The sequence below is a fragment of the Mus caroli genome, unplaced genomic scaffold (assembly GCF_978045245.1).
Source record: "Mus caroli unplaced genomic scaffold, Mus_caroli_1 scaffold_13, whole genome shotgun sequence".
NCBI lineage: Eukaryota > Metazoa > Chordata > Mammalia > Rodentia > Muridae > Mus > Mus caroli.
Window position 1 is genome coordinate 48,609,502 of NW_028227268.1, and position 25,499 is coordinate 48,635,000.

The 25,499-nt window shown below is 37.2% G+C and overlaps 1 protein-coding gene across 1 annotated transcript; it reads right to left on the minus strand.

Moving 5' to 3' along the window:
• Positions 1-1,918: 1,918 nt before the first annotated feature.
• On the minus strand, positions 1,919-22,906 carry LOC110304522 (uncharacterized). The gene is given in 7 exon segments (XM_085829321.1): positions 1,919-2,050; positions 2,052-2,164; positions 2,249-2,969; positions 3,654-4,642; positions 21,479-21,574; positions 22,036-22,162; positions 22,892-22,906. Coding segments are annotated over 7 exon segments (2,193 nt in total).
• Positions 22,907-25,499: the final 2,593 nt, after the last annotated feature.

Sequence of the window (25,499 nt, forward strand, 5' to 3'; positions counted from 1 at the left end):
CCAGAGAATAATTTGTCATCTTAAATCTTCAACCTTTTGGATCCACACTGGCTCTACTTGGATTTTTTCCATATTTTAGAAGCCATATTCCTTGAAATGGCAGTGACTTTATCCATAAAACACACAGACAGACAGACAGACAGACACACACACACACACACACACACACACTGAGAAAACCTCAGGTTTTCCTCTGCTCAGGATATATATTTTGCCTAATTGCTTTCTTGGCATTTGTCCAAAGCAATAAAATTTTACAATTTATCTTTTATGCTTCTGTTGTCATTATCAATCATGAAATGGAGTACAAGAATGATACCATCCCAGAAAAATGGATACTAATCACACCAAGGCAGGAGTAATAGAAAGACAGTTGTAATATATTTATTGATAATTCTGACAAAGAAGGGATTATTTTGAGATTAAAAATTTCCTATAATGTATATTTTATAAAAGCTCAAAGAGTAAAAACAAAATAATCTTCACATAGACTATATCTCACAAATGTCAACATTCTAGCCTACTAAACTATACAGAACATTTTGCAACAGTTTTGTATAAGGATATTAAATAATATTATTATGGCTTAAATCCTTACATTTTAAAATACTACGTCTCTAAATTTGTTTGAACCTGAATTCTATACCATTACTAATTATGATGTGATTATAATTAATTATAATTATATTAATACTGGGTGAAAGATTTTTTTCATATTTTATTTTGGAAATAACTACTTAATATGACTATAAGCTGTGTTTTTGGGTAAAATGTTTCCAATTCCTAATAAAGTACAGGGCTTTCCTCTGTGAGTTCTCTGATAGAGAGTAAGGTTTTAAGATTATTTAAATACTTACAAATATGTTTCTCATTGTAAATAACAGGTTTCTGTATTAATACTAGGACAGTAATTACTCATCAACTTAGTCTATTGCATAGATCTTCTAGGTGGTCTCAGGTTTGAGAAAGTGATAAATGACTTGTCAGATTCTTGATATTTGTACAGTTTTTCTCTAGTATCCATGCTATGTGAGGTTTAAAAATATGCGCACGCCTTTAGTCCCAGCACTGGGGAGGCAGAGGCAGGCGGATTTCTGAGTTCGAGGCCAGCCTGGTCTACAAAGTGAGCTCCAGGACAGCCAGAGCTACACAGAGAAACCCTGTCTCGAAAAACCAAAAAAAAAAAAAAAATATGATTTCTGTGTGAAGGACTTTCTACGTTCTTTACATTGGCAATGTTTGTTGCAGTATGGATTCTGTGGTCACCTTGAAGATTTGAGGGCTGGGAAATGTATTTTACACATTCATTACACCTATAAAGTTACTGAGAACAGGGTAAAGGATTGTTAACATTCAGTATATTTGAAAGGTTTGCCCCCAGGATGGATTCTGTGGTGACGTTGGAGAGTTGAGGACTTGGGAAATCAACTCCATACTCACTATATTTGTTCAGTTTGTCTCCTGTATGGATACTCTAGTGAGAATGAACATTTGAGGAGCAGGAAAAAGATTTTCCACAGTTGTTTCCACATATAAGGTTGTTTTCTAGTATGGATTCTTTGATAAACTTGAAGAGATGAGGATCAGGTAAAAGACATGCCACATTTCTTACATTTGTAAAATTTGTCTCCTATGTGGATTATGTAGTAATTGATAAGATCTGAGGACTATATAAAGCTTTTTCCACATTAATTACATTTGCCTGTTTGCCTCTTGTATGGACTCTGTGGTGAGCTAGAGGACTTGATTACTGGATAAATGATTTCCCACAATTATTAGATTTATAAGGTCGATGTTCAGTGTGTATTCTGTGGGAAGCTTGTAGTTTTGAGGACTGTGTAAATGATTTCCCACACTAATTACCTTTAACAGGTTTGTCTACAGTATGAAGTCTGGGGTGAACTTTAAGACTTGAAGATCAGGTAAAATATTTACCACATTCATTACATTTGTAAAGGTTTGTCTCCTTTGTGGATTCTGTGGTGTACTTTAAGACTTGAGGAACTGGCAAAATATTTACCACATTCATTACATTTGTAATGTTTGTCTTTTGTGTGGATTCTCTGATGAACTTGAAGATTTGAATACTGGGTAAAATATTTACCACATTCATTACATTTGTATGGTTTGTCTCCTGTGTGGATTCTGTAGTGCGTTTTAAGCTCTGAGGGACATAAAAAGCTTTTCTCACAGTTATTACATTTGTAAGGTTTGTGTCTTGCATAGATTCTGTGGTGATATTTAAGACTTGAGGAATGGGCAAAATATTTACCACAATCATTACATTTGTAAGGTTTGTCTCCTGTGTGGATTCTCTGATGAACTTGAAGATTTGAAGACTGGGCAAAATATTTACCACATTCATTACATTTGTAAGGTTTGTCTTTTGTGTGGATTCTATGATGAACTTGAAGACTTGAAGACTGGGTAAAATATTTACCACATTCATTACATTTGTATGGTTTGTCTCCTGTGTGGATTCTGTAGTGCGTTTTAAGACTTGAGGACTGTGTAAAACTTTTCCCACAGTTATTACATTTGTAAGGTTTGTCTCCTGTGTGGATTCTGTAGTGAGTTTTAAGCTCTGAGGGACATAAAAAGCTTTTCTCACAGTTATTACATTTGTAAGGTTTGTCTCCTGTGTGGATTCTGTGGTGATCTTTAAGACTTGAGGACTGGGTAAAATATTTACCACATTCATTACATTTGTAAGGCTTGTTTCCTGTGTGGATTCTATAGTGCCCTTTAAGATCTGAGGACCGTATAAAACTTTTCCCACAGTTATTACATTTATAAGTTTTGTCTCTTGTATGGATTCTGTGGTGATCTTTAAGACTTGAGGAATGGGCAAAATATTTACCACATTCATTACATTTGTAATGTTTGTCTTTTGTGTGGATTCTCTGATGAACTTGAAGATTTGAAGACTGGGTAAAATATTTACCATATTCATTACACTTGTATGGTTTGTCTCCTGTGTGGATTCTGTAGTGCCTTTTAAGACCTGAGGACTTTATAAAACTTTTCCCACAGTTATTACATTTGTAAGGTTTGTCTCTTGTATGGATTCTCTGGTGATCTTTAAGACTTGAGGAATGGGTAAAATATTTACCACATTCATTACATTTGTAAGGCTTGTCTCCTGTGTGGTGGATTCTCTGATAAACTTGAAGATTTGATGACTGGGTAAATGATTCCCCACACTTATTAGATTTATAAAGTTCCTGTGTAGTGTGTATTCTGTGGCGAGCTTGAAGTTTTGAGAACCAAGTAAATGATTTTGAACATTCCTTACAACTATACAGTTTCTTTACAGTACAGATCCTGTGAGGGTTTTGACGAGCTGAATACTGAGCAAAGGACTTGCCACATTGCACACATTTCCATGGTTTTCCTCTATCTTGAAATACCATAAGGCCTGAGGATTTACTGGAACATTTCTCTGGTGTTTTATATTTTGAAGGTTTTTCTTCAACTGATAAATTTGAATGTCTCAAGAGATTTCGTATATTGAAAAAACCATACATATGTACTTTGACTTTCTGTATTCCCTCTCCATTATGGTTTGAACCATGTTGAATGACATTGGAATTGAAATTAAAGACCTTATTATATCCTGGGGCCTGGGAAAGTTGTTTTTTAATGTGTTTTATGTTATCTTTCTCTAAGTATAACGATTCAATTAAAGCATTCCTGTATGTATCACATGTATATTTGTTGAAATATCCTTTAGTCCACATTCTGTTATAAACCTGAAGTATTAAGGAATCATTTAAAATGTCATCCTGCCAGTCATTTTTATAAAGGTTCCCTGTGGTATGATCCTGCTGTTGCAAAGATGACTGAGAGCAGTGATTAGACATAGCCAGTCTACTATCATGGTTATAATGATTTTCTGAAATACATTTACTTATCTCATTTTTACTTAGAATTGTTTCATGATGAGAATCATATAATATGACATCACCTTGGTATAAAATCCATTCATGTTGATTGTTTTGGCAATACTTCAGAAAAGGGTTTTTAATGTAGCCTGTGTTACTATCATTTACTCTGTTGGAGTTTCCACAGCTACCTCCCACATGATATGTTCCAAGTTTCTTATGTTGACCTAAATGGTAGAACTTGTCACAGAGTAGATTTAATTGTTGAGGGAGCTGTAATGAATTTTTAGAGAAGTATCTTTCACATTGATGATATTCAGTATTTTTTTCTCTTCTCCAAGTACTGTTAAATCCCATACTACTTGATAAATGCTTCAGGGAAGTGGGTTTATTCACCCAAATGTCACTCTTTAAGGTTTTTGTATTCCTCTTTAGAACATTGTTGCATTTCAAAACTTGTAAAAATTCTGCTAGAGTAGCCTCCAATTGTAAAAATGGGAGTGACCCAGACTGAGTTCTCTCAGGAATAGTTAGAACTCCTTTATTCTTTTCAGAATTAAAATAGATGTGTTTTGCCAGAAGATAATTTTCATAATCACATATTTCATGCTCCTCACCACCACTTCTATATTCCCAAAACTTCTTTCTATATAGGTCGAAAAGACCATTAAGTCCAAATCTTTGTGTTATTTCTTTTTGAAAATAATTTTGTGTATACACCTTTTGTAGTAGATTCTCAGTATGTTTACAAGACAATGCTGAAAGTAATAAAGCAAAACATTATGTGTCATTTTGGAGTTGCATGAAAATAATATACATGTATAATGCACAAAATAACACTAATCCAAGGATAATAGCAAAAGTGTATAATACAGAAGTGCAACAACATTGTTCCAAGGAAACAAATGTCATAAATGTAACGGATGTTAGAACATATTTCATTAAATATATCACATATCTTGTGATAACATATGCAAGTCATCAGAATAACAGATAACTTGAAACAAAATTGTTGCACCTATTATTCATTAATAAAAAGTTTCTCCTCACTGTGAATCTCAATTATCAATATGGACATAAATCATCTTATGATCACTTGAAATAATAGATTTAAACTAATTTTTATGGAATATTTGTAAGGAAAGAAATATGAAAAACTTGAAAAGTATCAGGTAAAAATTATGTCAGGCATGTGAGAATAGATTTAATTTTTTTCAAATCTTATGGAATATTCACTGAGACAGAAAAATTCCATAGAAACCCGAGCATTCTTAAATATGTTAAAAATCTTAATATGTATAAAATAAAATTTTCAACCATACTACTAAATGAGAAACTTTATGTCAAATTAAAATATGAAGTTCTGAACCTGAAATTTGAACAATCACACATTATTTTTGAAATATATCACAGAATCATGGATCTTCCCCTCATTTGTTGGGCCATAGATCTGACTCCATCTTTGAAGGAATGATGCCACCCAGGCTAAACACTCGAGATCCCTATACCCTACCCCTCTGCCAGCTAGGTACCCTGGAAAGCATAGCAACTGTAGAGTTCACTCCATCAACTTCATGCTGCATCTTCCAGTATGCACCACTACCTGCAATCCCAGATGCCTGCAGCCATCAGAAACCACAAGATCTGTCTGAGGCCTTTTGAAACCTTGGACAAACAGAGGTCTGAAATCATGAGTTACTACCAGCTCTGCCTGCAGATCTGGAAACTTGCTGTCACCCGGGGAAACCCTGCTCAATCTGAAATCCCAGACACCTGTAGCCATCAGGGACTACCAGGTCTGCCAACACCAGGGACAATCATATGGATAAAGGACATAGTAAGAACATAATCAACAAAATGCAGGGCAATATGATACCACAAGAACACAGGTATGCTACCACAGTAAGCCCTGTATATCCTAGCAAACATAAAGTGCATAAAAATGACCTTGAAGCTAATATTATGAAGAACACACACACACACACACACAGACACACCCCAACATCAAAATAACAGGAATTAACATTCATTGGTCATTAATATTTCTCAACAAATATAGGTTCAATACTCTAATAAAAAGACAGAGGCTAATAGAATGGATACATCATTTTGCTTCATACAAAAGCCACACCTCAGCAACAAAGACAGACACTACATCAGAGAAAAGTGCTGGATAAAAAGTTTTTTCCAAGCAAATAAACAAAAGAAACAAACTGGAGTAGCCATTCCTATACCTAATAAAATAAACCTTCAATCAAAAGAAATCAAAACAGATGGGAAAGAACACTTTATACTCATCAAAGGAAAAGTCCATCAGATGAAATCTCAGTTCTGAACTTTAATGCTACAAATATACCTACATTCATAAAAGAAACATTAGTGAAGCTCAAAACATACGTTGATCCTCACACAATAATAGTTGGAGACTTCAACACCCCTCTCTCTCACCAATGGGCAGATAATCAAAACAGAAAATAAACATAGGAATAATAAAACTAGCATATATTATGAATCAAATGGACTTAACAGATATATACAGAACATTTTACCCAAATGCAAAAGAATATACATTCTCCTCAACAGGCCACAGAACCTTCTTCAAAATTAACCGTACACTTCATCACAAAGCAAGCATCAACAGATACAAGAAGAATGAGATAAACTTTGGCATATTTTCCGTACACCATGGATTAAAGCTGAACTTCAACAACAGAATAACAGTATGCCTACAAACTCATAAAAATTGAATAACTCTCTAATCAATGACCACAGGGTCAAAGAATAAATAAAGAATTGAAAGACTTTTTTAAAACATTGAAAATAAAGTCAAAACATGCCCAAATTTATGAGACATGAGAGCTGTGCTAAAAGGCAAGCTTATAGTACTAAATGCCTTCTCAAAGAGGATAGATACACCTCACACTAGCAAAGTAAAAGCACACCTGAAAACACTAGTACAAAAAGAAACAAACAGGTTAATAAGGGGTGGGTGGCAGGAAATCAACAAACTTATGGATGAAAGCAGTGGTTTAGAAACAAAGATAACAGCTCAAAGAATCAAGAAAACCAAGAGCTGGTTCTTGTCAACAAGATAGACAAATTCTTACCCAAACCTCAAAAACCAGAGACATTATCCTCACAAGATAATATTGGAAATGAAAATATGGACATAACAGACACTGAAGTAATCTAAACAATCACTACTTCGTACTTCAAATGTCAGTACACTATAAAGTTGGAAAATATAAATGAAATGAAAGATTTTCTGGATAGACTCCACTTATCAAAGTTAAATCAAAATCAGGTAAACAGTCTAACTTAGGAAATAGAAGCACTCATTAAAATCTTACAACAACCACAACAGCCACAACCACAACAACAAAAACAACAAGCTCATGGCCAGATGGTTTTAGCCGAGACTTCTATCAGAACCTCAAAGAAAAGCTAATATCAATACTCATCTATTCCATGAAACAGAAACAGAAGGAACATTGCCAAACTCATTCTGCAGGGACACATTCACCCTGATATCTAAACCATACAAGGATTCAACAACCAAAGAGAATTTCAGACCAATTTCTATTATGAACATTGATGCAAAAATACTCAATAAAATTCTCACAAACTGATTCAAAGAAGACACCCAAAATCATCCAACATAATCAAGTAGACTTCATCTCAGACATGAAGGGGTGATTCAATATATGAAAATCGATTAATCTAATTCACCATATAAATAAACTGAAAGAACAAACGACATGATTGTCACATTAGACATTGAAAAAGCCTTTGACAAAATACAACACTCCTTCATGTTAAAGGTCTTGGAGAGATCAAGGATACAAAGCTAAACATATGAATGGCAATACAAAAAATCCAATAGCCAACATCAAATTAAATGGAGGAAAAATAAAAAAATCAGGGTAAAGGTCATGCTATACACGCTCTCCTTATTTCCTCAATACAGTACTTGAAGTTGTAGTTAGAGAAAAAGATAATTAAAAGAGATCAAGGAGATATGAATTGTAAAAGGACAGGTATGGTGTCACCAACCCAGAGTTGTTCCTGTCTAAAGAAATGCAGGGACAAAAATGCAGAAGAGACAGAGGAACAGATGGTCTAGTGACTGGCCCAACTTGGGATACATTCTGTGCATGGGCACTAAACCTCTCCCTCTCCCTCTCCTCCCTTCCCCTCTCCCCTCTCCCCTCTCCCCTCTCCCCTCTCCCCTCTCCCCTCTCCCCTCTCCCCTCTCCCCTCCCCCTCCCCCTCTCCCTGTCATTATTACTGATTCCATATTGTGCTTGCAGACAGGAGCTTAACATGACTCTCCTCTGAGAGGCTCTATCAGCAGCTGACCAAGACAGATGCAGATACTTATAGCCATGGGACTAAGGTCCAGGATGCCTATAGAAGAACTAGGGGAAGGATTGAAGGAGTTGAAGGGGAAGGCAACTCCATAGGAAGATAAACAATGTCAATTAACCCTGACCCCTGGGAGCTGCTAGAGACTAAGTCACCAACCATTGGTTGGTCTGAGGCACCTGACACATATGTAACTGAGGACTGCTTTGTCTGGCCTCAGTGGGAAAGAATGTACCTAATCCTGTAGAGATTTGATGCCCCATGTAAGGTGAATGTGGAGAGAGGGAAATACCCTCTCAGAGGCAAAAGGGTTGGGGGTAGGGTGAAGAACTCTGAGAGGTGGGAGGGGTCCACATTTGGGATGTGAATAAATAAAATAAATTTGAAATTCTTTTTAAAAAAGAAAATAGAGGCTGCGTCTGCCTTCCACTCTCACAGCCATTGCAGTACATTGAGCTTCATAGAGACAGCACCGGGGCAAGTGCTAACCGGACGGGCACTAGGCGACTCTGTGCCTCGAGGAGGAAAATCAACTAAACATGGGCAAAGGACATCCTAAGAAGCTGAGAGGCAAAATGTCCTCATATGCATTCTTTGTGCAAACCTGCCAGGAGGAGCACAAGAAGCACCCGGATGCTTCTGTCAACTTCTCAGAGTTCTCCAAGAAGTGTTCAGAGAGGTGGAAGACCATGTCTGCTAAAGAAAAGGGGAAATTTGAAGATATGGCAAAGGCTGACAAGTCTTGTTATGAAAGAGAAATGAAAACCTACTTCCCCTCCAAAGTGGAGACCAAAAAGAAGTTCAAGGACCCCAATGCACCCAAGAGGCCTCCTTCGGCCTTCTCCTTGTTCTGTTATGAGTACCGCCCCAAAGTCAAAGGCAAGCATCCTGGCTTATCCATTGGTGATGTTCAAAGAAACTAGGAGAGGTGTGGAACAACACTGCAGCAGATGACAAGCAGCCCTATGAGAAGAAGGCTGCCAAGCTGAAGGAGAAGTACAAGAAGCATATTGCTGCCTACAGAGCTGAAGGAAAACCTGATGCAGCGAAAAAGGGGGTGGTCAAGGCTGAAAAGAGCAAGAAAAAGAAGGAAGAGGAAGATGATGAGGAGGATGAAGAGGATGAGGAAGAGGAGAAAGAAGAGGAAGACGAAGATGAAGAAGAAGAAAGTGATGATGAAAAAGTTGGTTCTAGCGTAGTTTTTTTCCCCTTGTCTATAAAGCATTTAACCCCCCTATACACAACTCACTCCTTTTAAAGAAAAAAATTGAAATGCAAAAAAGTAAAAAAAAGAAAAGAAAGGAAAAATATTGCTATTCACAGATGATATAATAGTATAAGTAAATGAGTATCAAAAGTCCATCAGAGAACTCCTACAGCAAAATTTGCCTTCAGTAAAGTTACAAAGTTACAAAGTTAATGCAAAACAATCAGTAGCCCTCCTTTCTAGTATTGATAATTGGGCTGATGAAGAAATAAGAGAAACAACGACCTTCACAATAACCAGAAGTAAAATAAAATATCTTGGGAAATACCCATGTAACAAGAAGTCTTTATGTAAAGTGATTAAAGAAAGAAAGAAAGAGCCCTTCCAGTCCCGCCAGCACCAGGGTAGCTAGGGCATGGAGTCGGCTGACACCCACAAGCTACCCACAAGACCCGCCACAGGATCTTAAGATCTCTGGTGAGTGGAACACAGCTGCTGCTCCAATCCAATCCTGCGGGACCTGAGACTGCATTAATTAGGGAAGCAGAAAACCCGGCCTGATCAGGGGCACAAGTCCCTTCTGGTCCACACCAGCACAGGGGTATCTTGGGCGTGGAGTCTGCATACACCAGTAAGGTATACACAGGACCCTTCACCGGATCTTAAGACCTCTGTGAGTGGATCACAACTTCTGCCAGGAGGCAGGTTCGAACACCAGATATTTGGGCACCTTCCCTGCAAGAGGAGAGCCTACCTGCAGAGAGGACTATGAACACTGAAACTCAGGAGAGAGCTAGTCTCCCAGGTCTGCTGATAGAGGCTAACATAAACATCTGAGGAACAAGATCTAACCAGAGACAACTACAACAACTAACTCCAGAGATTACCAGATGGTGAAAGGCAAATGTAAGAATCTTACTAACAGAAACCAAGACCACTCACCATCATCAGAACACAGCACTCCCACCCCACCGAGTCCTGGGCACCCAAACACACCCAAAAAACTAGACCCGGATTTAAAAGCATATTTCATGATGATGGTAGAGGACATCAAGAAGGAATTTAATAACTCACTTAAAGAAATACAGGAGAACACAACTAAACAGGTAGAAGACCTTAAAGAGGAAGCACAAAAATCCCTTAAAGTATTGCAGGAAAACATGACCAAACAGGTGATGGAATTGAATAAAACCATCCAAGATCTAAAAAGGGAAGTAGACACAATAAAGAAAACCCAAAGTGAGGCAATGCTGGAGATAGAAAACCTAGGAAAGAAATCCGGAACCATAGATGCAAGCATCAGCAACAGAATACAAGAGATGGAAGAGAGAATCTCAGGTGCAGAAGATTCCATAGAGAACATCGGCACAACAATCAAAGAAAATACAAAATGCAAAAAGATCCTAACTCAAAACATTCAGGAAATTCAGGACACAATGAGAATACCAAACCTACGGATAATAGGAGGAGATAAGAATGAAGATTTTTCAACTTAAAGGGCCAGCAAATATCTTCAACAAAATTATAGAAGAAAACTTCCCAAACCTAAAGAAAGAGATGCCCACGAATATACAAGAAGCCTACAGAATTCCAAGTAGACTGGACCAGAAAAGAAATTCCTCCCAACACATAATAATCAGAACAACAAATGCACTAAATAAAGATAGAATATTAAAAGCAGTAAGGGAAAAAGATCAAGTAACACATAAAGGCAGGCCTATCAGAATTACACCAGACTTTTCACCAGAGACTATGAAAGCCAGAAGAGCCTGGACAGATGTTATACAGACCCTAAAAGAACACAAAAGCCAGCCCAGGCTACTATACCCAGCCTAACTTTCAATTACCATAGATGGAGAAACCAAAGTTTTCCACGACAAAACAAATTCACACATTTTTCTTTCCACGCCCTTCAAAGGATAATAACAGAAAAAAAACAAATACAAGGATGGAAACCACACCCTAGAAAAAGCAAGAAAGTAATCCCTCAACAAACCAAAAATAAGATAGCCACAAAAACAGAATGCCAACTCTAAAAACAAAAATAATAGGAAGCAACAATTATTTTTCCTTAATATATCTTAATATCAATGGACTCAATTCCCCCAATAAAAAGACATAGACTATGAGAGTTGGCTACTCAAACAGGACCCAACATTCTGTTGTTTACAGGAAACCCATCTCAGGGAAAAAGACAGACACTGCCTCAGAGTGAAAGGCTGGAAAACAATTTTCCAAACAAATGGTCTGAAGAAACAAGCTGGAGTAGCCATTCTAATATCGAATAAAATCGACTTCCAACCCAAAGTTATCAAAAAAGACAAGGAGGGACACTTCACACTTTTCAAAGGGAAAATCTTCCAAGAGGAACTCAAAATTCTGAATATCTATGCTCCAAATGCAAGGGCAGGCACATTCATTAAAGAAACTTTAGTAAAGCTCAAAGCACATATTGCACCTCACACAATAATAGTGGGAGACTTCAACACACCACTTTCATCAATGGACAGATCATGGAACCAGAAACTACACAGGGACACAGTGAAACTAACAGAAGTGATGAAACAAATGAACTTAACAGATATATACAGAAAATTTTATCTTAAAACAAAAGGATATACCTTCTTTTCAGCACCTCATGGTACCTTCTCCAAAATTGACCATATAATTGGTCACAAAACAGGCCTCAACAAATACAAAAATATTGAAATTGTTCCATGCATCCTATCAGACCACTATGGAATAAGGCTGATCTTCAATAACAACATAAATAATGGAAAGCGAACATTCATGTGGAAAGTTAACAACACTCTTCTCAATGATACCTTGGTCAAGGAAGGAATTAAGAAAGAAATTAAAGACTTTTTAGAGTTTAATGAAAATGAAGCCACAACATATCCAAACTTATGGGACACTATGAAAGCATTTCTAAGAGAGAAACTCATAGCTCTGAGTGCCTCCAAAAAGAAACTAGATAGAGCACACACTAGCAGCTTGATAACAAACCTAAAAGCTCTAGAACAAAAGGAAGCAAATTCACCCAAGAGGAGTAGATGGCAGGAAATAATCAAACTCCAGGGCGAAATCAACCAAGTGGAAACAAGAAGAACTATTCAAAGAATCAACGAAATGAGGAGCTGGTTCTTTGAGAAAATCAACAAGATAGATAAACACTTAGCCAGACTCACTAGAGGGCACAGGGACAGCATCCTAATTAACAAAATCAGAAATGAAAAGGGAGACATAGCAACAAACCCTGAGGAAATCCAAAACACCACCAGATCCTTCTACAAAAGGCTATACTCAACAAAACTGGAAAACCTGGATGAAATGGACGAATTTCTAGACAGATACCAATTACCAAAGTTAAACCAGGATCAAGTCAACGATCTAAACAGTCCCATATCCCCTAAAGCAATAGAAGCAGGCATTAATGGTCTCCCAACAACAACAACAACAACAAAAAAGCCCAGGACCAGATTGGTTTAGTGCAGAGTTCTACCAGACCTTCAAAGAAGATCTAATTCCAGTTCTGCACAAACTATTCTACAAAATAGAAGTAGAGGTACTCTACCCAATTCATTCTATGAAGACACAATTACTCTGATAACTAAACCCAAGAAAGATCCAACAAAGATAGAGAGCTTCAGAACAATTTCCCTTATGACTATTGAGGCAAAAATACTCAATAAAATTCTTGCTAACTGAATCCAAGAACACATTAAAACAATGATCCATCCTGACCAGGTAGGTTTTTTTCCAGGGATGCAGGGATGGTTTAATATACAGAAATCCATCAACGTAATCCATTATATAAACAAACTCAAAGACAAAAACCACATGATCATCTAGTTAGATGTGGAAAAAGCATTTGACAAAATCCAACACTCATTCATGATAAAAGTCTTGGAACAATCAGGAATTCAAGGCCCATACTTAACCATGATAAAAGCAATCTACTGCAAACCAGTAGCCAACAACAAAGTAAATGGTGAGAAGCTGGAAGCAATCCCACTAAAATCAGGGACTAGACTAGGCTGCCCACTTTCTCCCTACCTATTCAACATTGTACTTGATGTTGTAGCCAGAGCAATTCGACAACAAAAGGAGATCAAGGGGATACAAATTGGAAAAGAAGAAGTCAAAATATCACTTATTGCAGATGATATGATAGTGTATATAAGTGACCCTAAAAATTCCACCAAAGAACTTCTAAACCTGATAAACAGCTTTGGTGAAGTAGCTGGATATAAAATTAACTCAAACAATTCAATGGCCTTTCTCTACACAAAGAATAAACAGGTTGAGAAAGAAATTAGGGAAACAACACCCTTCTCAATAGTCACAAATAATATAAAATACCTTGACGTGACTCTAACTAAGGAAGTGAAAGATCTGTTTAATAAGAACTTCAAGTCTCTGAAGAAAGAAATTAAAGAAGATCTAAGAAGATGGAAAGATCTCCCATGCTCATGGATTGGCAGGATCAACATTGTACAAATGGCTATCTTGCCAAAAGCAATCTACAGATTCAATGCAATCCCCATCAAAATTCCAACTCAATTCTTCAACCAATTAGAAAGAACAATCTGCAAATTCAACTGGAATAACAAAAACTGGATAGCAAAAACTCTTCTCAAGGATAAAAGAACTTCTGTTGGAATCACCATGCCTGACCTAAAGCTTTACTACAGAGCAATTGTGATAAAAACTGCGTGGTATTGGTATAACGACAGAAAAGTAGACCAATGGAATAGAATTGAAGACCCAGAAATGAACCCACACACCTATGGTCACTTGGTCTTCGACACAGGAGCTAAAACCATTCAGTGGAAAAAGACAGCTTTTTCAACAAATGGTGCTGGCAAAACTGGTGGTTATCATGTAGAAGAATGCGAATTGATCCATTCCTATCTCCTTGTACTAAGGTCAAGTCTAAGTGGATCAAGGAGGTCCACATAAAACTAGAGACACTGAAACTTATAGAGGAGAAAGTGGGGACAAGCCTGGAAGATATGGGCACAGGGGAAAAATTTCTGAATAGAACAGCAATGGCTTGTGCTGTAAGATCAAGAATTGACAAATGGGACCTCATGAAACTGCAAAGCTAATGTAAGGCAAAAGACACCGTCAATAAGACAAAAAGGCCACCAACAGATTGGGAAAGTATCTTTACCTATTCTAAATCAGATAGGGGACTAATATCCAATATATATAAAGAACTCAAGAAGGTGGACTCCAGAAAATCAAATAACCCCATTAAAAAATGGGGCTCAGAGCTAAACAAAGAATTCTCACCTGAGGAATACTGCATGGCTAAGAAACACCTGAAAAAATGTTCAGCATCCTTAATCATCAGGGACATGCAAATCAAAACAACCCTGAGATTCCATCTCACATTAGCCAGAATCGCCAAGATAAAAAATTCAGGTGATGCTTGCGAGGATGTCGAGAAAGTGGAACACTCCTCCATTGTTGGTGGGATTGCAAGCTTGTACAACCACTCTGGAAATCAGTCTGGAGGTTTCTCAGAAAATTGGACATTGTACTACCGGAGGATCTGACAATACCTCTTCTGGGCATATATCCAGAAGATGTTCCAACTAGTAAGAAAAAAACACGGTCCACTATGTTCATAGCAGCCTTATTTATAATAGCCAGAAGCTGGAAAGAACCCAGATGCCCCTCAACAGAGGAATGGATACAAAAAATGTGGTACATTTACACAATGGAGTACTACTCAGCTATTAAAAAGAATGAATTTATGAAATTCCTAGGCAAATGATTGGACCTGGAGGGAATTATCCTGAGTGAGGTAACTCAATCACAAAAGAACTGAAATGATATGTACTCACTGATAAGTTGATATTAGCCCAGAAACTTAGAATACCCAAGATAAAAGTTACCATTTGTAAAACACATGAAACTCAAGAAGAACGAAGACCAAAGTGTGGACACTTTGCCCCTTCTTAGAATTGGGAATAAAACACTTATGGAAGGAGTTATAGAGACAAAATTTGGAGTTGAGACAAAAGGATGGACCATCTAGACACTTCCATATCCAGGGATTCATCCCATAATCAGCCTCCAAACACTGACACCATTGCATATACTAGCAAGATTTTACTGATAGAACCCTGATATAGCTGTCTTTAGTGACCCTATGCTGGGGCCTAGCAAACACATAAGTGGATGCTCACAGTCAGCTATTGGATGGATCATAGGGCCCCCAATGGAGGAGCTAGAGAAAATACCCTAGGAGCTAAAGGAATCTGCAACCCTATAGGTGGAACAACATTACGAACTAACCAGTACCCTGGAGCTCTTCATTCTAGCTGCATATGTATCAAAAGATGGCCTAGCCGGCCATCACTAGAAAAAGAGCCCCATTGAACTTCCAAACTTTATATGCCCCAGTATAGGGGAACGCCAGGGCTAAAAAGTGGGAGTGGGTTGGTAGGGGAGTGCGGAGGAGGTTATGGGGGACTTTTGAGATAGCATTGGAAATGTAAATGAGGAAAATACCTAATTAAAAAAATTTCAAACAGAAAGAAAGAAAAGGAAAATATTTGTTCAGCTGAAGTAGAAATATCACATTCATTATACCTTCTTTTCCTCCATCATGTCCCAGGTGACATTATATGATTCCTACCTTCCTTCTAAAGTTGAAAGCCTTCCTTTTCTTTTTCCTTGGATTATGCTTGAGGTACATACATGTGTGTATGTGTATTTGTGAGTGTGTGTGTGTTTGTATGTGTTGTGCATGTGTATGTCTTTTAGCTATGTGTATTTACAATTACATAAAAACCTATCTGTGAGTAGATTTTTGTTGCTCGTGATTATATATTTTTTAAGCAATGGATGTCCTGCATTGGAAAACCCATAATGCTGATCATATGTAGTGGGAAACTAATAGAAGTAGAGTTTCTAAACTGGGAGCAGGGAAATGATCAATACAGAAAAAGAGGCAAGATTTTTGACAAATAATAATAAACATAATTTTCATAAAGTCAAATAGAAATATTGTTTTATAATTACTTAAAATTAGATAAAATATACATATGTGTATATGGGTAGGATATATTTGTATAGATTTTATATACAGTATAATGCATAAATATAACACACACACACACACACATACACACACATATAAATCTGAGAAAAATCCTGTCAACTTTCATAAATATAATACAATTATTATATAATTATTATCAAATAATAAGGGTACTTTGACACTATCTATTCTATGCATATCCTCTAAAACTCATTAAATGTCTTATTGCTCTGGATATGGTTTCAAAAATATATTGAATATCTATGGAGAAAATGGATAACCTACTATTGCTGCTGATTTTAGTCGAATTGCTTTGAGCTTCTCTCCATGCAGAATGCTCTTGTCCCCAGGCTGGTTTTAAACCACTTTTACTATCCCTGGTCTGTGTAGAACCATAACATAATGATGCTGTATTTTGTCAAAGGCCATTTCAGAATCTGCTGAGATTATCCTGTGGTTCTATGTTGTAGTTGTTTATTAACATTATTACCTTTATCAATTAACTTATGTTGAACTATCGGCATCTCTTGATTGAAACCATCTTAAAAATGGTAGGTAATAATTTACGTATGTTTTTTAGTGTTGGGAACTAAAAAGGGGGCCTGCGGCAGAGGGGGAAGGGGAAGATCCACACCCTGCCAGAGTTCCACCAATCTTCTGGTCAGTCAGGCTTGGGAGATCTGCCATACACTTTCCACTCATCCCCGGGTGGTCATCTAAGCCTCTGACCCACTCTTCCGGTGATGGCAAAGGGACAGCCCTACCTAGGAGCACCAGAGCTACTTTGCTAATGCCACTGGGGTTATGTGAGAGAGGGTGAGGGAAGAGAGGTTCCCAACATAGGCGAGAGCGAGCACAGTAGATCTTGACTGTATCAGAGACTCTATGGTTTTAGAGCTTTATTATAGAAAGGCAGGGAGAAAGAAAGAAGGTGGAGAGAGAGAGAGAGAGAGAGAGAGAGAGAGAGAGAGAGAGAGAGAGAGAGAGAGAGAGAGAGAGAGAGAGAGAGAAGGCTAGAGAGAAAGAGAGTAAGAGGGAGAGAGGAGAGGAGAGAAGAAGACAAAGAAAGAAGAGAGATGAGAGAGGAGATAAGACAAAGAGAGAGGAGAGAGGAGAAGGTGAGAATGAGGAGTAAGAGGTAAGAGAGTAAGAAATAAGAGAGAGAGACCAGGAGGGACTGAGCAGCCCTTTTATGGTCTTTACTATTGCTAGGTAACTGGGGAGGAGTTTAGCCTGAATGTTAGAAGCTTGGGCCATTGCCTATGTGACTTCTTACCATGGTTCTCTTGTGGGGACTGTGAGGGGGGAGTGGTAACTTAGGTAGGAGCCAGAGTTCCAGGAGCATGAGGGAATGCCTACCATGTCATTTAGGTGAATTATCACCCTTTTCGGGGTTGAGACCTCAGCTCGACTGGAGACCAGCCTGTCTGTACATAGCCTAATTCCCCACATTTTAGTTAATTTTCAAAATACCTTGCTCCAAATTTAGCATCTATATTCATGTAGGATGATGAGACACACATCTTTGCTTAGTTTTTGAAACAAACTCATAGTTGCCTTTTTTTTTTTTTGAGACAGGGTTTCTCTGTATAGACCTGGCTTTTCTGGAACTCACTCTGTAGACCAGGCTGGCCTCAAACTCAGAAATCTGCCTGCCTCTGCCTCCTGAGTGCTGGTATTACATGCACGTACCACCACGCAGGCCTGTGGCTTCTTAAAAGAAGAAAAGATGGCTTAGTCCCTGGGAGTTCTGGGAGGTCTGGTTGGTTGATATTGTTGTTCTTCCTATGGGGTTGCAAACCCATGAAACTCCTTTAGTCCCTCCTCTAATTCCTCTATTAGGGACCCTGCACTTAGTCCAATGGTTGACTGCTAACATCTGCCTCTAGAACTCACAGGAACTAAGCCATTAACAAAGGATTACACATGGCTCCAGCTGCATATATAGTTGAGGATGTCCTTGTCATGCATCAATTGAAGGAGAGGTCCTTGGTCCTATGAAGGCTTGATAGATGCCACAGTATAGGGGAGTTGAGGAAAGACAGGTGGGAGTGGGTGGGTGGGTGGAAGAACACCCTCATAGAAACAGAAACAGGGGGAGGGAGGATATGATAGGGTGTTTCCCAGAGGGAGGGAAAATGGGAAAGGGGATAACATTTGAAATGTAAATAAAAAACATATTCAATAAAGAGAAGAAGAGGAAGGAGGAGGGGAAGGAGGAGGAGGAGGAGGAGGAGGAGGAAGAAGAAGAAGAAGAAGAAGAAGAAGAAGAAGAAGAAGAAGAAGAAGAAGAAGAAGAAGAGAAATTGAAAAGTTCATTGAGTTTCTACACTGAAGAAAAACTAAAAGAAACTAGGCTTTAGTTCTAACTTGCTGGTCTAGTAAATCTCTACCCTGAATCAATTTGGCCATGGGATTTCTTTAGTTGGAAGGCTCTGATTACACCTTTTTTCATCAGAAGTTTTGTGTTGGCTTAAGGGTCAATTTCATCTTGATTCAATGTTTGTAAGTCATAAATACAACATTCTTTTAGGGTTTATGTAATGTTTCATTCCTTTAGTTGTTAAATTTTTTAGATAAATGGATGGAGTTAGGAACAATCAATATGAATGAGGTACTCCAACAAAAAAATACACTGCATGGTTTCTTTCATGTGCTAGGCTAGTGTTTAAGAGTTGGGTATATCTGTTATGTTTAGACTATCTATTGTGGCTAGGTAGCAAGTTAGGGACCAGAATACACTTGTTTATTTTTTCATAAAAGGAAAAATAAAAGACAGTGTCATAAAGGAGAAATAAGATCAAGATTATATCAAGATATAGGACATAGAGAAGAACCATTATGGTTCTTAATAACAGTACAGACCAATTTTTGAAGTTATACATGTACTATGTGTAGCAGTATACATGTATTCAGGGGTGCTTTGTAGAATTCATTTTCCACCAGGTGTCTTCTGGATATTGAACTCAAGTCATAAGATTGAAATGCAAGCAGCTCTAACCTCTGCACCATTTCTCTGGTTTACAATACATATTGTTTAATGCCATATGGTAAACTACTATTATAGAAGTTTCCTAACACATGAACATATAAAATGCTGTTTGACTGACATTGCCACAAATTAGAACAGACAATACAAAGCTACATGTCACATTCCACTATACATAGCACATAGTACAAGAAATGGGTTGTAACTTTTTGAATTATAGACCAAAAGACCTATATTCCACTGAAATAGCACAGGTAATTCCAAACACATTTATTTTCACTCAAAATCTGAGGATATGTGGCCACTTCCAAAGACAATAAATACATAAAGCAGCAGAAATATTGAGCTGCAAATTAAACTGGATTTTCTTGCCTACTGATTTACATTCATAGTATATTTACGTAGTACTTGGCCATAGGAGGACAAAATTAATTATTTGTCTCACCCAGCTATTTAATCTGTGATGTGAAATGCTGAACTTACTGTAAGATATGCTCACTTATTGTAAATTATAAATGCTTTGATAATACCTACCACTGTTTGATTGGCATCTTGGTGGCTCTCCAAGTTAAAACCTATATCTGACACTGTTTCTGTGGCCCACAATCTGAGACTAAGCAGTTTCTAGGTTCTATATTAAAATCTACTATTATTTCTACTAATAAAATCATAATAATAAGACACCTAAAGATATATTGCTTTTCCAGTAGATCTGTGCATCAATCAACCTTCAGTAGAGAAACTTAATATGGAAGGCAACAACTGAGAAAGTTCAGAAATTGAGAGACATTGTAGCATTCAGTCTTATGTAGCTATCTTTATCATAACCCTCCTATCAATGCTCAGGGACCAATGTAGAAGATGAGACAGAAGGATTGTAAAGGGCATAGGTAGTGAATGACACTAAACAACATCTCCACACACAACAAGAGTAATACCCATATAGACTCACTGAGAATGTGACAGCACCCACCAGATCAATTCAAGTTCAAAGCAGATAAAACACCCAGCTTTGAGAAGGGGAAATAGGTAGAAAGTGTCACACAAGGTAAGAACTTATCCAAAGTACACAGATTTTTTTTTTTGAGAGAAAGGGGTTTATTTCAGCTCACATATCCTAAACATAGTCCATCATGAGGGGAGTCAGGAGATCAGGGCAGGAACTCAAGGTAAACACTGAATCAAAAGTCATGGGAGAGTGTTTCCTACTGGCTTGTTTCCCCTGGCTTGCTGTACTTTCTTTTTTTTTTTTTTTTATCTAACCCAGGACTGCCTAATTAGGGAGAGAGAGCACTATCTACAGAAATCTGAGCCCCACCTCTTCATCCAGCATTAATCAAGTAAATGCTCACACATGTGCTTACAGAACAATATGTTACATTTTCTTTTTTCTTAGAGAGGAATAACAAGTTTTATTCTACAGTGTAACACCGGGTCTATTAATCATATTCCATGGATTATGTTAAGGAAAAGTTTACAACACAAACCTGACTCCCAGTGTAAATACAATTTTTTGGATTCTATTTTTGTTTTTCTTTTTTTTCCAGAGAGAGAGAGAGAGAGAGAGAGAGAGAGAGAGAGAGAGAGAGAGAGAGAGAGAGAGAAACCATGATATTGAGATAGTGTGGGGAGTGCAAGAAGATGAAAGAGAGAAAAATATGAGCAAAATATACTCTATAAAATTCTTTACAGGGGTAATAAAACAATAATCTCTCAAATATACTTATATACATGCAACAAAAATAATGACAGTAGTTAGAAGACAGAATAGTCTTATACCACTTCATTAGATGGGTATAATACACTATAGTTCAGAACCCCACTATTCAGGTAAAATAAGACAAAACTAATATACAAACCATGGTACACTATTTCTCTGGTACATTACTCTGAAGAACTTGTCTAATCACACTTCAGTATTAGATTTCTCCTTGGTTTAGAATCATCACATCAAATGTTATTTCATCTCAGATTACCTGGTTCTCTTACTTGTGTTTCCTCTCCATCAACAATCCATGGTTCTTTGTTTTGTTCAAGACAGATGATTACCTCTCGTTTTGAAACAGCAACACCTGTATATTCAAACAGACATACCATTGAACATAGCTGGGTGCTAGCACAGGAATGTGCCATGTAGGTAACATGGAGAAGAGTAAAAGCTACATGAATGACTTTCTTATAGTCTCATCTTTCCAAAATGTTTTAGACTCTCCATAACTCATTTTTTTAAAAAATTATGAATGTCTGTTTAAAATTACCACATTAGAAAAATATAACTGTTGAGGTCAAAGTAGACTCACATATAAATGCTAATGACTTCTACACAAGAAGCATGTAAAATTGAAGGATCATTAGGTTAAATGAAAAAAAAAAAAGAAAAGGTACATAACATGTTAGCTTTAAATAAATCAGAAATCAATACATATAAAAAATTAAGAGATAGACTAATTAATGAACATCTGATCCAAATACTAACAGCAGTTTTATATATCCCAAAGATGAAGTAAAAATTATGGTATAAAAATGTTCTTACCCACAGAAACCAGGTTGTTGTAATTCTCCAACATGACATCTCTGTACAAAGCCCTCTGGGCAGAATTCAGACATTCCCACTCCTCCTTAGAGAACTCTATAGCCACATCCATGAATGTTAATACACCCTGAAATTAAAATTAACAATATTCCCTCGTGTTCATTGTCTAAGTACTAGATTTGACCTAAGGAAATATTAGTTAACTAGGTAACTTGTTCTGTTATCAATAACTACTGTTATCGTTTGAGTAATTATGATCTGAGAGAAAGAATGCTGTGACTTCTCTGTAAAGATCCAATAGGTTAGCAGTTCTCAACCTGTGACCCTTTTGGGGAAAACAATATCATGATCTCCTAAATGATCTAATGGTGGTTGTCTAAGCCACCAGAAAGCAGAGATATTTACATTAGCCTTCATAGCAGTAGCAAAATTATAGTTACAAACTACCAATAAAAATAAATTCATAGTTAGGGTCACAACAACCTGAGGAACACTATTAAAGGGTTGCAGCAGTAGGAAGGCTGAGAACGACTACAATAGGCTCTCAGCCTTATTATATAAGTTGTTTATCATATACTTACTATATAATTTAATATATAATAATTGTTATATATTATGTATTATATATTTAATGTATAATTTAATGTACAATAGATAATATGAATTTTGTACTATTTATAAATTATAATTTCTGATTATAAATTATAAGTTATATAACTTATTGTATATGTATAACAGATAATCATATGAAAAAGTAGTTCTGTAAATGTGAGCACAGTGAAAGTTTGGATGTTTGAACCAAAAAGTTATTTCTGCAAGTACAGTCATCCTTTCCCATACCCATACATGCATTTACCTGTGAAGAACACATTTTTTTCTTCACTTTCAGAATAAAATGTTTCACAAAAGTTTATACTAAAATTTCACTTTCCAGAAGCCACTTTTTATTCAGAGGCAGCAGGTCTTCCCTGTCCCTGGTAAAACTGAGGAGTGGAAAGCAGGAATCAAATCTCTAACAAGCCTTCTCCAGGGAACAGATGCAGGAATGGTGAGCTTTAATAGGCAGGGAAACAGATTTTCCTTTCCTGCATCAGGTGCTCTGCTTTTTCAGAAGCTGGTGTGTTTCTCTGCAGACCTGGGTATGTGCTCTAGTGACCTGCTCCACACCACACACAGGCAGAGTGGGATTTTAAATAAAGGCTGAACACTGTTAAAATTGATATTCACCCTTTGCTTCCTTTACCTTTGCTTGAGGTGGTTTATCTAAAGAAAATTAATGCCTTTATTTGCAATAATGGCCAGTATCTGTGAGGCAACCACAGCTGAAAGTATTACTCATAATAGGTAGCAAAATACTTTCCTGTGGCCAAGAAGAAACAAGGCAATGAATTCTTGCCTCACCATTGTCTCCACTGAGATATTACTCTGGCTTCCATGTCCCACTGTAAAATACCATGATTTCGTGATTTAAAGAAAGACCCATGATTATGTATCTCACCATGTTCCTTTTAACAGTGACATTGCTTCTTTTGGATTCATTATCAAAAACACTATCTGTTCATGTGTAAATACAATACATTTGCACCAATTCTAATATCTTCAGCTGTCACTGAAGGCAGCTGAATTCTTAATTTTTCTTGTTAGCACCTTAAAGCAGGTAAGAGCCTAAAACATAGGTTACATTAAAGGCATCATTACCAAGTAATACTTGGTCATTTACTTTCTACAAAGAATATATTGCACAACACAATGAGAAACACTGTTCTCTCTTGCAAAAGGCACCCATATGGTTTATCATCAGTCTCTAGAAGAAATACTAATAAGAACTCAAATTGTGCCTCAATGATTAATTGGAATTTTCCATAGATTTCTCTTTCATTTCTTTTTTCTTTTTCACTCTGGTAGAATTTTCACATTTTAGGGCTCTATGCCATGGATGAATGGATTCAGACATTTCAGAAATGCAAGATGGAGTTCATAGAGAGATTACAAACCTTATTGTGTACTTTTAAATTAATACAAACTATACCACAAAACAATTTTGTCTTAGGAAAAAATATACTAGACTGAAAAATATTTAGACTCATGGCACAACATAGGCAGATGGAAATATCCTGTAAACCAGGCTTGCAGCTTAAGGATGACAGAATGTACTATTTCTTGAACTGTATAGGTTCCTTAAGCACACACTCTGAAATAGAAGCACATTGGTTTAGTAATTGGGATGGTATCTTTGTATCCAATTGCCTCCAATAAATACTAACCATTGAGGTTGTATGTTTTATGCCAGGAAACATTCCTGACCCCTAAAGATCACCAAGGAATCGATTCCAATGCAATCATAGGGTTTCTTTAATCGAGCTCGGGTTTGGGGTCCCTGCAAACCATGACACAGCAGGAAGATGGAGCCCTGAGCCTAGTTTTAGGCAAGCATTTATAGAGTCAAGAAGGCGTTATCTAGCCAGGTACATATCAGATTGGATAGCCATTATGGCCTTTAACTGGTACTGGGGGCCAAACCATAAACTGAATATCTTTTTTTCCTCATATTTGGTGGTTGTTAGGAAATGAATTATCAGGGGCAGTCTTGTAACCTGGGGGTGCAGATTTGTTGGGGAATATCCTGGAAACTGGTGCTAGACACAGGTTTTATTGGGGCATAACTGGGAAATTGGTGGTAGGTAGTGGCTGTTAGTTTCCTTGAGTTCAACTTTAGGTCAGGTTCTCTAAAATGGAGCCTGAGCCCAAAAGATTTGATTTCTCACAATTGATGATACATCAAACAATAACATATTAAATCTAGAATATTTCTGACACAAAATATCCAGAAAATCTGGGATATTGTTGAGTCAGGCATGGCTATATAAGGGGAGGTCTGTCACAATTCCTGTCCCTGGAGCATTTTCAGGCCATTTATATCCATGATTCCCATGTCTGCTGATGGTTGCTGTTGCCCTGAACCTGATCTGCCCTCTTTACTATTCTACTTTTAATCTTACTTTATTGGGAACATTCTCCCCCCATTACTCATAGCTAATCACACCATAATAATTAAAACAGATGTCGTTCTCAGGAATGAGAAATAGAGATGGTCATGAGGCTGTGGAGAACAAGGAACAGGCCTTCTGCTTGTCCCTTAGGCCCATGGGAAAAGACACAGCAGAAGGTGGAGCCCTGAGTCTAGTTTTTGTGGACACAACCACAAAGTCCTTAAGTCCTACATGGTCCTTTGTAGAAATATTTTATTGCCAGACTTGGTTTTGAATTTGGAATCATGAATTCTTGTACCCTCCATTCCCATGACTACTGCTTTAATTTGCCAGGGTGAACTTGGGGATATCGAGAATAGAGAGTTAAAGTGGTCTAAAGAATAAAAGGCATGGTCTGTAAAATAGAAATTTATAAATGATTTAGGAATAAATAAGAATTAGAAGGAGAGTACATGAAGCTATGGAATTGCTAGG